The sequence below is a fragment of the Maylandia zebra genome, linkage group LG11 (genome assembly GCF_041146795.1).
Source record: "Maylandia zebra isolate NMK-2024a linkage group LG11, Mzebra_GT3a, whole genome shotgun sequence".
Taxonomy (NCBI): Eukaryota; Metazoa; Chordata; class Actinopteri; order Cichliformes; family Cichlidae; genus Maylandia; species Maylandia zebra.
The window spans coordinates 34677481-34692050 of NC_135177.1; the positions used below are offsets into that span (position 1 = coordinate 34677481).

Here is a 14570-nt window from a genome sequence, read left to right on the forward strand (position 1 = left end):
ACGACCTTCTGTACCTTTTTAAAATGTTATCCATTTAGAAATTATAATGATATATAGTGATATATACAGAGTCTCACTGTGCAGCTCTTGCACTAAAATAGGAGCGTGAAGACTGTCATGAACTGTGACAGTGCCAAGGTCTGTACAGATGGACTATACTTTACATGAGGATGTATAAACATGCATAGAAATGTTCATCCACTGATGCTAGTCATTTCACAACCAAAGAAGTTGTGAACGTCATGTTGAAAAATCAAACAGGTCTCTGTTTTTTAGCCATTAGGAATACAGAAAAAAACACTAATTCTGGGTAAGAATGACATCTTGGGTCAGTTGCGTGAGAGATTATTATTATTATTTTACTACTTCTTCACTTTGAATTGATTCTGCATGACTTCATGCCACTGGACTGGAATTGACCGGAGGCAGTTGCCACCCTCAAGCATAAGAAAAATCAAAAATGAATGTGCAGATTGGCATTAAATTTGCTTTTACAAGTGCTCTGAATAAACCCGTGTTGTAGATACATTTTGATTTAGATGTCCTCGTGATTTTTTTTCTGCAGCACCACTTTTACTTGCATGCTGTAGTTATCTTTGCGAATAAGAAAAAGCTGTTAGTAGAGCTCAGAGTGCTTGCTGGATCATAGAAGAGCATCTGATGGCCTCTCTCAAAACACTTTTTAGAGGAGCTGCTTCCCACAATTTTTGTATCTTTGTGATACAGATACTGTAATTTAACAACCAGGCAGCAACTGTCCAGGTGTTTTGTGATGACACTTTCCAAAATTGAACTCTCTCAAGCTGTTGTTTTTCTTTTTCTCAACCACTTTCAGCGCTCTTTCTCGGCACCACCGAGTGAAACGCCTAAATTCCTTCGAGAAAATATTTTCTAATATTTTTTGTGAGTGTCGGTGTCCTAGTCATTTTGCACCCCCTCTCTGTCATAGCTGACTTCTTGCTCTGCCTTTGAGTGTGGCCACTGGGAAGGAGTTAAAGCCTTGTCAATATCCTTGTTTTGTTCTGCTTGCAGAGTTCTAATGGACACTGTAGCTTCTAGTTTCCACCATAAAACGCTGTATTTACATTACCACTGGCCCTTTGTGGTGTGAAAGAAATAATTTATTTAAATATGTGTGTGCGACACAAGTCCACCATCTAAAATGGTCAGAGTGCAAGCTTAATGCTGCCTCTCCATGGATGCTGAGAGCAAGCCGCCTGCCAGCTTCTTTTGCCAACTCATGGCAACCCCAGAGACGGTGTTATGTCACATCTCCAGCTGTTGACCTCGCCACATCTGACCAATCGCATCCTGCCACACACAGAGAAAAAAAATGCCTCCAGGTGTTTTCCCCATGCTGGAAGCTGTGGTGGGATGCCTATTGGTGGGGTAGAAAGTTGTTTTGGAGCCTTTCCATGAGTCAAGCTGTCAGTGATGAATTGCACAGGGCAGGGCAGCAGTAGGGGAGAAAATGAGTGGGCTTGTTCTTGTTCAAGTAGATGTGACTGGGGAAAATTACCATATTTAGCTTGTTGTAACTGGCATGTAGATGGCTAGTCAGGAATTTAGCTTTTTATGACTCATGGATTTAAGTTGATTTTAGTTATTTGCGTGTAACTCACACCCTTATTAAGAATCTACTGTGTAAGAAGGAGGATTTGAAAGTGTTAATGTGTATGCATGAGCAAACCTATGCTTACATGTATTTTGTAGGCTTCTTAGAACTCGTACTGTAGATAAAAGTGAGCACAGCCCAGTTGTCTCCTGTGGAATCCATGGCAACAGCAGAAAATCTGGACAGAGAGAAGCATCACTTTAACCCTGCTGAAAAGCACAGCGATCCCTTCAATAACCGCAAAACCATTCAGTGAGATTACCTGCTGTATGAGTTTGCTACTCCTCCACACACCCCTCCCAATTCCTCTTTCGTGGACTCATTGCTGGTGCAGAGCTCAATCAGGCAATATGAAACCACTTCGCTTATTACATGCATTTAGAAACACTGTGAGGCACGGCGGTCCCAATAAGGCTTCAGAAACCGTGGCTTTATCTGCATTCGCGATCATATGGAGCTGGCTGAATGTGGGGTTAATTCAGGTTTGCTAGTCCTTATTGGCACTAAAGCATATTCAATTAGTAGAACAGAGTGCTCAGCCACTCTGCTGCTGCTTCCTGCATTAATCTGGCAGCGAGAATTAAAAGAGGGAAAGAAAAAAAAGGGTATGCACTGACAAGACCTGGATTTAAATTGAAGGTGAATGCACTAAAAGGCTTCGATTTAGAATGAAGAAGGCTGTCTTATTACTTTTCTTGAGGATCTAATAATGTTACCATGGTATGAGGAAAACTCACTAGTAACATGTAGCATGTAAATGAGCACAACCATTTGTACCAGCTGTTAAGTTGATGGCTGGATGGATGGACAGATGGATGGTCAGGCGATATTATTTTCTGGATTTACCCAAATAGATTTTTTTGAGTAAACCTTTGTCTCAGTAGATTTTGCAGAAATGTGTACTACATTAAAAGACATAGTAGTCTGTAGTAGTCTATAAGGTGTGACAAAACAACACAGGAGATAAAGCATGCAGATGCACAGACTCCAAGGAAGGCTAAAAGCTGAGAAATGGGAAACTCGCCCAATAAAAATGGAACTTGCTCTGTGCATTCTCACTCTGGACTCATAAAGAATGGATTCTGCTTAATATATTTTTCATTAAGGAGGTTGTACTGTAATTTCATCGTAACCAGCAATATGTTCATTCCAAGACAACATTACAACGTCGCTTTGTGCTCTTTGGCTGCACAAGTTGCAAAGTAGAGAGTAATTGCTAAGGCTGCTGATTTACGATGCTTGTACCCGATTAAGTTGGATAAAGAGACTCATAAGCAGAATCCCGATGCTGTGATGTGTCTTCAGCTTGGCTGCTTTAACTAGATTATTGCAGCAGAGATTTGCATTTATGTATACGAGTGTGAGTGTGTGTGTGTGTGTGTGTGTGTGTGTGTGTGTGTGTGTGTGTGTGTGTGTGTGTGTGTGTGTGTTTATCTGTACAATGTGATATAGCTGTGCAGTGGTAGTGAAGGATGGCAGTAGCTTGATGTGGAGTTGTGTTTGCATTAAATTATTATGTGTCACTTTGGACACACATGAGAACACACTCTACCAATTAGCTGTCTTTACTTTCCTAAACTCAGACAAAAATGCGCACGCTCGCTCTGGAATTCTTTTATCTTCACAGAGCATCTTTGGAATGAGCGCCTCTCTGCTTTCTTGAGGGACATATGGCTCAGTATGACCTGCCAGCGTCCTTCACTATTGCTGGCTTTACCCCAAAGCCCCCCAGGCTGCACTATCCTGCACTGCTCTCTGCAGTTAGTACCACCTTCTGACTGTCTGTGTTCTAACCAGCTCTTTTATGCAGACACTATTCCCAATAGAACACTCTAAAACGCACACACACATATATTATATTAACACAAGCAAGGCTACTGCTCTCATTTCTGCACACACCTTTTTATGTTTATGTCAGCATGCATAAAGGACAGTGGCTGATGCTCATACCTGCTGTTCATACAGCATCTATTCATATTTGAAATAATCACTACAATTCAGCGTTTCTTAAAACTGTAGAAACAGAATTTATGTACCACCTGGGTGCAGAAGAAGAAAAATGTTATGGTCTCACATTTCAACAGCTATATGCAGCTATAGACAACAGCTTGGCAATAATTTGGCCTCTGCAGTTTGTTTTGCTTGAACTGGTACTGTCAGACATTTTATTATATGTCAGTTATTTCAGTTATGCACACACGACAAGGAAGGACTCCAGTAGAGCTCCATGATGCAGTAATAATGTTTATTTGTACATAACAAGACTGGTGTTGCAGTACTAATGTTTTACAAAAACATATAAATAAAATTCAGTTATATATGCAGATGAAATATATTTATGAATTTAGAAGCTCTGGGTTAACCCAACAACTGTTTTTGGACTATAGGAAAAAGCTGGAGTGCAATACAAATACAAATATACATAAGAATAAATAACAATGAACTGAAAAAAATAGAACATAGATTCAGAAGTTCAGAATATGAAAATGAGCTAAAAAGCTTAAAACAAATAATTTTAAAAAAGCACTAGAAGACTTTAAAGCTAGAAAATTTATTTTTATTAAATAAGAAAACTTTACAAGAAATCCCTTTGAAATATTCTTTTTAAAACTAATGAAGCAACTCAAACAGTAAATAGTTTTGTAACAAAGGTGACAAATATATCTTAAGGCAGAATATGTAGTTGAACTGTGTTGGGTTAGAGTGCCTAAGTAGACCAAAAACGTATTAAATTTACAGGCATTTGAATGTCTTTTTGTTTAATATCAACTAAACTCTGAGCTCTGCCTTTTGCCTCCTTCAGCATGCTACCTGACACTTTTTTGTTTTCTGCAGTCTGGTAATGGTCAGGCAGAGAAAGGGGGTTAATTTTGTTGAAATATCTGCCTGATTGTGCTGAAGCCTGGCTTTTTAAGAGCAAACATGAGGTGTTTGGTGTCATAAAGCAATGCTACAAACATCAATCCAATCAATCAAATGGGACTAAAATGCAGCAAACACATAGTTTAGTAAGAACTCCAACCTAAATCTAATGCAGCTTAATACAGCAGTCCAGCTTTCACATACTGGTGCATCACAGTGTGTTATTTTGAGTCAAGTCTCATCATAGATTTCTGTTGGCATTTCTTTGTGTTTCCTTGGTGTTCTGGGGCTCATTGCCAACAATGTACTAGCTTTGGTGTTCAGCCAAGATTTATAGGTCGGTGCTGTACAGTATACGCTGTATTTTCTGGGTGGAACTGTGATGTTTCCAAAGGACCAGGGTTTCTGATTAGTGCAGCACATTCTCCCATTTATTTTCCCTCAAGTCTCACTTTTATGAATTCAGGGACTGTGGGCCCAAATGTGGCAGCAGTGTGAAATGTGGCTTGTTTTATTTTTTCCTTGTCTTTTTGCTTTGGGTTTTCAGTCACAAAGTGAACTGCTGTGGAAGATATACAGTGATTCCTTTTTTTAATAATATATTTTTTCTTTTACTTTTGTTGGGTGATGTGCAAAGACTTTAAAGAACATGATCCAAATGTTGGCCTGTGGGCTACATCTTAACCAACATTAACTGTGCTCATATTATCCTCATTTACAGGCTCATAAATCTATTTCAGGATACTATTAGAATAGTTTACTTGCTTTAATGTTCAAAACCACATTATTTAAAAAAAAAAAGAAAAAAAAGAAAGGACATTGCCGCAGCACCTTTTTTTCATCTCCTTTCTCAATTGATCCATCTCACCTGCTGTCACTCCTCATTTTGCGTTTGTTGGTCAGCTGATGAAACACAAGAAAACTAAAAATATGTAAATAAGAGCACTGTAACTGGGAATTCTTCTTTATTAAAAATAAATATAAGACTGGGAGAAAGAACAAAAAGGGACCATGGTAATATTAACCACATTAGCCATGCTTTGTGCTAATATTAAATATGAAGGCTTAAAATAAAAGTAATTTGCTGAACCTTCAGTTCCTCATATACCAGGAGTCCATAAAAGATTTTGTGCTGTGATATTTGCTTTGCTTTGCTCATAGCTGAGACTTTTATGGATCAGTTAGCCAGATTTTTTTCAAGAAACCGGCCCCATAGACAATTAAAAAATAGCCTCCTAACCCATCTAATATCCAGATTTGGGTATCAAATAGCCTCTAGTTTATATATTAGTATGATATATAATGATTTTTGGGTAGAACTTGGACTTTGTTTTCTTTTCTTTTTTTTTTCTTTTTTTTTTTTTTTTTTGGCCTGTCCCGTTTGGCTCTTTTGCCGTCAGAATTGTTGTCTAAAGGCAAAGAAAGATGCCCAACGGATTTACTTTACCAAACTGACCATCCCAGCCTTGCCGTAATGGTCCATTTGATTCACCTTTTATTGTTTATTTTATTTTCACTTACTGAATACGGGACAGACTTGACTGGAGGAAAGAGGGGGAGAAAGAAAGAGGGAAAGAGAAACAGCTGAGAAGAGGGACGGGGGAGAAGGGCAAAAGACAAAAACCAACAGAACGGGCAGAGAAAAAAAAATGCATATATCAATCACCTGGGTCACCTGCTGAGAAAGAAAAAAGAAAGCAAGCAGAAGAGAACAAGAGTAATAGAATAAAGAACATCACAATGATATATGGGAATATGACAGTAAATACTAAATGTTAAACATTATTGTGCAGCACATAAGATCAACAGAACACAGTGTGCTTTGAGGTAGGAGCCAAAAAGGGTGTAGTTTGTGGGTGTGATCACCCGTGTGTACACCTGTGAGCATGGACGCGCTTGTTTTTTGTTTTTTTAAAAGGTTCCTTCATGTAATAATCTGCTAGAGGGTGTGGGGGGGCCACAGCCCCGTCCTCCAGGGCGTGAAGCAGGTGTGGAGGAGATCAAAACTCCAGACATCCAGAGGCCCCCAGAACACAAGAGACCAAGGAAGACCAACAGAGGGGCAGCTGCGCCACTGTCCCGGAAAGAGCTGAGGAGAGTCCCAGATGAGGGCTCACTCAGCAGCCGCGGAGCAGAAGCCAGGGGGAGTTGCAGTGACGCGCCCGTGAGCTCCGCCGGCAGCCAGCTGCGCCTGAGTGACCGAGCCCCAGGCCGAGAGGCCGGGGGCACCCCACCTCCGAAGTGGCCTGAGCGAGCCCCAGGCTCCAGGCCCCGATAAGCGGCCGCCAAGGAGTGAGCCGGTGTGTACCTGGACGCCCATCCCCGGACACAAAGAACCACCAACGCACCGATGTCTGAGGGAGTCCGCCACTGGCAGGGGAAGTGGTGGTAGGGGGAGATAGGCCTCCAAACCTTGGAGGGCCTGAGATGTCCCCAGAGAGGTGGACTTTGTTTTCACATGCACAACAATATCTATATATAACCAGATAAGGAATAGAGAAAACATATAAAACATAATAAAGGCACTTTGGGCTAATGTGGTCTGTTTGATTGATTTCACCGGAGGTTTATGAGTTCGTTAATGATTTTGAAAACAGTCCCATTATAGAACTATTTTCTGTTTTGTCTAGAAAGCAATTTTTGCTCCAGTCTATTCCCAAAAGCACTTATAATTTCACAGAAATCTAAAATTATTAGTGCAACTGTACTGCAGTTGTTTGTCAAACTACGTATGAGCATCGGCTCCTCATAGGCATCAAAGGGAAAGAGTTTGTAGCTGTGCGTTCCTGTTCTGTACAGAACTTTAGGTCGCCGTTTTGCTGGAGTGAGAGTTTGTGTACTGACCTTGTGCTCTCCCTGTGCAGGTACACCCTTTGCTGATGCGCGAGAGGCGCTCAGAGTCTCACAGGAACAAGCTGCTGCGGCGGACAGTCAGCGTTCCTGTTGAGGGAAGGCACCATCCCGAGATGGGTGAGCAGACAAATTTCATTTTTTTCTCTGACTTTTTTCTCTGATTCTGATTGAGGCTCTAATCAAGGTCCAATCAACAGTTATTTTGCGTTTTGTCTTACTTTTAGCTGTTTATTTTCGCCGACAGTTTTAGTGATGTGGTGCAAAAGGCTCATTCTATGAAAAGAAATTCACAAACATATTTTACAAAACTTTGAGCAAGAGAACCAGTCTGAGTTTGACAAATGGAAGTGGTATTTTCTCTGTGCCAATCAAAGAGTTGCAACAAAAAAGGAATTTCTTACAAAATAGAATCTTGAGGTGATATCTACTTGTTTTAACTTATGCTGCTGAAGGCATTTTTCACAGACAGAGTACTGCAGATTTTGTCTACCATCATTTTCAATGAGAACATTTTTGGCAAGGCAAAAAATGTTTTTTGTTTTTTTTTAAGTTTCATTATTTTTCTGGCCATCCGCTAATGTTTTAACACAGACTTGGAAAAATGTGAAACTATCCATTAGTGACACATTTCTGAGCAGGTGCTCTCTGTGGACCATTTTTGGTCGATGCCCCAGTTGCTTCTCGCGGTAATTCAACATCTTTTTTTGGTTGCCCATTATGATTTTCAAAAACATTATCACCTGTATTACTTTAGTTTGGGTTTCTTGTAATAACAGGATGGTTGCATAGCAACGAAAATGATGTAAAGCTTTTGGTATCCTTTGAGCCATTACTCGCGCTGTTACTAGCAACGCTCACAGCAGCACTCTGCATCTGAGCAGAGATAAAAGCGTCACATCTGATCAGAGCTGAAGGCAGTTGCTTCCTTTAAGATTTTCACTCTTTCTTTTGTCAGTTTGACTGATTTTATCAGTCGACTCACTTTGAAATGAAATACATGCATTGATTACTTGATTAACGCACATATCTTTTGAGTTTGTTGTCCGTCTCTGCCATTGATAATTTTTTTTATTTTCTTTGTTTATGCTTTTAAACTTTTCCGACTCTTTTTTCACTTGTCCTCTTGGCTTTTTTATTGCCGTAGCGTCCTCTTAAATTCTCAATGGATCCCGTGAAACTGACCCTGTGATAGCAGCCTTCCTTTGTTTATTTTGCCTGACTCAGTCTCTCTGGGCCCCCTACAAATGTCCCGCACAGTTTCTCCCTTTTCCTTCACCCGACACCTCTTCCTCGCACTCAGCTATTTTAAGGGTCTCCCTTGCGACGTCCTCTATCATTGATTCTGCCATTGCTTCTGCTTCTTTGCTGCCCAACAGTGCTGATTCAACTGGATAAATACTTTTTTCAGTTTTCATACGAGTGGCTCTCTGACCTTAAAGCGATCAAGCAGTGACACATCACTTGACGTGGTCCTGCTCCATTTTGACATATGCTGACATGGCAGTGTCACTTCATATTGCCTATGTGTAAGCGTATTGTAAATATGCATTCACATATGTTAGTTTGCTGTGGCACAGGCCATAGTGCACTGACACCATTATGAACTGACGGTAGCGCCTAAGCACAAAGTGCCAGAACAGATTAATGGACTCCAGGAAATTTGTAATTATCAGATACACAAAAAAGCTAATGGAGGCTGTCATGAGGCCACAGTTAGAGGCATATTCTACAGGAAGCTACATGACCTACTTTATGAATTCTCTGACTTAAAACAATGAGGTGATTAGGGTTTCACAGTGAATTAAGTCATCATATACTAATGTGCCAGTTATTTATTCTGAAGTTGTTTCAATCTCACATTTAAGTTGGAATCTGACTTGAGCAGCTGCACTAATGCTGTTCCTTGGCCAACAGATTACACTGTTTGCAGAAAACTATTTATCATTTTGAATCAGATTTTTGTTTGATTTTATTATTGCAACTTATATAAATAGTATGCCCAACCCAAATGTGCTTATAGACACTGTTATAGATTGACAACACTGCCATAAATTATGAAAAATGATAAATAAATAACTGCTGTACTTCCCAAGCTTTCGAAACAAAAGCTTACATTTCATTATGCAGTTTTCAGTGGTTACATGTAGGAACAAAGCACATTCGTTTACATGAGCACTTGGGTTTTTACATGCAAATGCACAGGTAATTTTCATCTGCAGCCGCCCCATGTGCAGAAAAACATTTCATTTCATTTCATTTCATTTAATAGACAGCTCATTCAGGACCCTATAGCCAAATGATTATTTCCCTCCGAAGTGATGCATATTTGGGGTTCTTGTTGTCTGATCTCCTTGCTGTTTCACACACACACACACACACACACACACACACACACACACACACACACACACACACACACACACACACACACACACACACACACACACACAGGTACAGAATGTTAGGGAGCTGTGATCCAGGTGGGTTTAAAAGCAACTTGTAGGCAGACTAAAGAAGCTTAAATAACTTGCACAATTTGTGATTTGCCAATTACATGCAAGTTGTAAAGGGTACCACATGATTCCTCAACTGATGTGGACTGAAATTGAGGCGTCATGACAGTGTCTGGGATTTATTTAGTGACCGCCCTGAAATGTACTCTGCCTGTTAACTCATCATAATAAGGTCAGTACAGAATAACAAATGTTTCAGCTTCGCACAGTTCTTAGAACCTTTATTAGCTGAAGCATCCCTGATAATCATCATTCTTTCTGAGAAACTGGATGTATCGGGGTCAGACTGTTGAGACTGTCAAAACATGTAAGTCATTGTTCGATATTTTGGGAAGTAGGTTAATTACTAAGAATAATTAGATTGATAAAGCTCTGATGCTAAATATAGATCAATCTATAGCAGCTGTTGAAATGGTTGAAATGTCTCACCTGATTCAGACTGGTAAACAGACTGGTATTGATCTGCCAAACTCTTATTAACAAAGTCAAACTATGACTGAGGTGGGCCAAATCATTTGCCACGTGTATTGATGTCATCCCTTCCATGTTTCCCTATTTAGAAGCACAAGGACACATAACAGTGTAATATATATATATATATATATATATATATATATATATATATAACACCCAGCACGCCCCTGTGGGCGGTTTATCCTTCAAGCTCGGGTCCTCTACCAGAGGCCTGGGAGCTTGAGGGTCCTGCGCAGTATCTTAGCTGTTCCCAGGACTGCGCTCTTCTGGACAGAGATCTCCGATGTTATTCCCGGGATCTGCTGGAGCCACTCGCCTAGCTTGGGAGTCACCGCACCTAGTGCTCCGATTACCACGGGGACCACCGTTACCTTCACCCTCCACATCCTCTCGAGCTCTTCTCTGAGCCCTTGGTATTTCTCCAGCTTCTCGTGTTCCTTCTTCCTGATATTGCTGTCATTCGGAACCGCTACATCGATCACTACGGCCGTCTTCTTCTGTTTGTCTACCACCACTATGTCCGGTTGGTTAGCCACCACCATTTTGTCCGTCTGTATCTGGAAGTCCCACAGGATCTTAGCTCGGTCATTCTCCACCACCCTTGGGGGCATCTCCCATTTTGACCTCGGGACTTCCAGGTTATACTCGGCACAGATGTTCCTGTACACTATGCCGGCCACTTGGTTATGGCGTTCCATGTATGCCTTGCCTGCTAGCATCTTGCACCCTGCTGTTATGTGCTGGATTGTCTCTGGGGCATCTTTACACAGCCTGCACCTGGGGTCTTGCCTGGTGTGATAGACCCCAGCCTCTATGGATCTTGTGCTCAGAGCTTGTTCTTGTGCTGCCATGATTAGTGCCTCTGTGCTGTCTTTCAGTCCAGCTTTGTCCAGCCACTGGTAGGATTTCTGGATATCAGCCACCTCCTCTATCTGCCGGTGGTACATACCGTGCAGGGGCCTGTCCTTCCATGATGGTTCCTCGTCTCCCTCCTCTTTCTTGGGTTTCTGCTGCCTGAGGTATTCACTGAGCACTCGGTCAGTTGGGGCCATCTTCCCAATGTATTCTTGGATGTTCGTTGTCTCATCCTGGACTGTGGTGCTGACACTCACCAGTCCCCGGCCCCCTTCCTTCCGCTTAGCGTACAGCCTCCGGGTGCTGGACTTGGGGTGAAACCCTCCATGCATGGTAAGGAGCTTTCTTGTCTTTATGTCAGTGGCTTCTATCTCCTCCTTTGGCCAGCCTATTACCCCAGCAGGGTACCTGATCACGGGCAGGGCGTACGTGTTGATGGCCCGGATCTTGTTCTTACCATTCAGCTGACTCCTCAGGACTTGCCTGACCCTCTGCAGGTACTTGGTGGTTGCAGCCTTTCTAGCGGCCTCTTCATGGTTCCCATTTGCCTGCGGGATCCCCAAGTACTTGTAACTGTCCTCTATGTCTGCAATGTTGCCTTCTGGTAGTTCAATCCCCTCAGTTCTGACTACCTTCCCTCTCTTTGAATATATATATATATATATATATATATATATATATATATATATATACAAAAGTATTGACTTGGATGGAAAATTATTAAAATGGCGAGGTTATTATCAGCATTTTGCTGCCATATCTTTCTGTCTTATAAAAGGAAACTCAATTTAGTGTGCATTTAGTATATTCATTGAACATATTTCTGAATGTTTTAGGACCTTCAAAATGATGAATAATTGTGCCTTTTCACATATTTGAAAGGCACGCTGTCGTCATCTTCAGTGGATCCAAAACAAGACGGAGAGTTCAGAAATATTTTTATGTCGGGTGGAAAGTTTAAACTGCAGATGCTGAAGCTGCAGCAGCCTCTTATCACCAGTTCATCTGCTTGTGACAACACTAATACATCAGCCTGGCCTCGCTGTTCATCACAGGGCCAAAAAGCATCCATTTTTTAGAAGATATTTATGAATGGAGGCTTATGACAACAATCCCAGCTGGAAGCCTGATGTTGTGACACAAACAGATGGAAGATACTGGGCTGTGCTGATGATAAGTCAAAGACACAGTAGATCAGTACCTTTTTTGGATTTTCTGGAGCGAAACATGAAGTGATGCAGATACATTACTTTTCTCCTTCTCATTCACTTCTCAATACTTTTTAAGTTGAGCAGGTAATTAACATATAATGAAGGCATTAACTTTGCTGGATAATTATGGTACAGCATAAGCATTTTATGTAAATATGCTTCCTAATTAGCATTATGTGATTGTGACTGGGGAACATATTTTTTCTTAGCTAAACAAAAAAAAAGTTGTTGAGGTGGTTTAATTTCTGTCTTTCCTTCTTTGTACTATTAATTATATAAGAAAAAAAATATTAGTATTGAATGTCTGCATGTATGATGCTTAACACTGATGAAATTTTAGTATCATGTAATACTATATGATATAAGACACAATATATAGATATAATTACATTTTTGATACATCTGCAATAAACACATGTAGTAGGCTCACAATACTTAATTTTATGGCTGATGTTAAAAGTCATATGATAATTGTCGATATTATATCAATGATATGTTGACACTTTAAAATAATAAGAAGAATTAGAATTGATTACTAAAAAGTGGTTAAAAAAGATTGTTGAACAGTGAAGCTGTAAGAAGTAGAGGTAGTGAAGGTGTATGAGTTTAAATACTTGGGGTCAACCATCCAAACCAACGGACAGTGCAGAAGAGAGGTGAAGAAGAGAGTGCAGGCAGGGTGGAGACGAGTGTCAGGAGTGATTTGTGATAGAAGGATGACAGCAAAAGTGAAAAGGAGGGTTTACAACCTGCTATCATGTATGGGTTGGAGAAAGGGATACTGGCAAAAAGACAGGAGACCGAGGTGGTAGAGTTGAAGATGTTAAATTTTCATTGGGAGTGACCAGGAGGGACAAGATCAGAAATGAGTACATCATCACAATGACACAGTAAAGAGAGCTCACATTGAGTGCTTTGGGAGACAGTGAGAGAAGAGAGGCTGAGATGGTTTGGACATGTGCAGAGGCGGGACAGTGGATATACTGGACAAAGGATGCTGAAGATTGAGAAGAAGAGAAAAACCACAGAGGAGAACCATGCATGTATTGAAGAAGGACGTGCAGAGGGCTGGTGTGAAAGAGAAGGATGCTGGGGATTGGGTAAGATGGAAGGAGATGATCTGCTGTGGTGACCTCTAAAGAAGAAGAAGGTTAGTAATATACAGCTGGAAGGGATCCGGCAGGCTAAATATGAGTCAAGGACATTTTCTGCCCGCCTTCCATATGATGAATCGTCCATGTTTTATTTTGGTATTATAGATAGATGGATTGTGGGCAAACAGAAAGGAAGCATTCGCCCTCACATTCATCCAGCACCACCCCTCCTCTTATTAACCTCTCCAGCATGTGATGGGATAATTCCCATTAATGAATTTGGCCTTTAATGTTTTGTGTTCAAATTGTAAATTGACTTCATCTAAGTCTGCTCTGTTATTGAGAGAAACCTTATTATCTGAATGACTTAGCCGCGGGGAGGAAGAAGAAAAAACGCAGCACTACAAAGCTGAATGGTTATGAACTCCACTTGAATGGTTTTTCACCAACAGCGGTTTAAGCATATGGCCATTCTCCTCAGTTTGTCCTTGTAAATCTCACTTATTCCTTTATCCAGCTCAGCTTAGCAAACCATTGTGATATAGCAGCATCAGCTAAGCAATTGTTTTAGTGCCCTTCATATTAGTATTTGAGATCAGATGCTGGATTTCAGACATACATGGACCGGGTGGATTTTTTTCGCACATGTGTGCAAATAAATGTTTCTTTCACATAAACCTCAGAATGAAACTTGCAAAATCCCAACCCCACATGGCCTTTACTCCATTCCCTCCTTGCTCCCCCATCCTAACACCATCCCACTTCTCTCACCCACTCAACAAGGCCTACAGGCTATGTGTTCCCTCCCCGCACTAAAGAGGATGTAGAAACAATGACACAGTAAAGACAAATCACATCAGAAAAGAGGGTGTTAGACTTTTCACAGTTGTTGTTCGTGTGGAGACAAGCACCATGAGTCATTACAATCTGTCATCCGAGGAGGATTAAGACAATAGAATATGGATGATTTCTTCAAAAGACTAAACTTCTGTAGTGTGTTTTTGGAAGCATGTTTTCTCCCCATCTTTGAAATAAACATAACATCTTCATGTCATCTCTAAATCACTGTTGGGTGATTAAGCTGAAGATGGAA

General features: G+C 40.9%; 1 protein-coding gene across 10 annotated transcripts in view; it reads left to right on the forward strand.

Annotated features, from left to right (window-relative positions):
* syngap1b (synaptic Ras GTPase activating protein 1b) overlaps positions 1-14570 on the forward strand; it is a 189856-nt gene that overhangs the window by 58048 nt on the left and 117238 nt on the right. For all 10 annotated transcript variants that reach the window (XM_076890232.1, XM_076890234.1, XM_076890240.1 and 7 more), the window contains one exon: positions 7342-7447. In XM_076890232.1, the coding sequence (XP_076746347.1) occupies positions 7342-7447 (106 nt within the window). The remainder of the gene's footprint in view (positions 1-7341; positions 7448-14570) is intronic.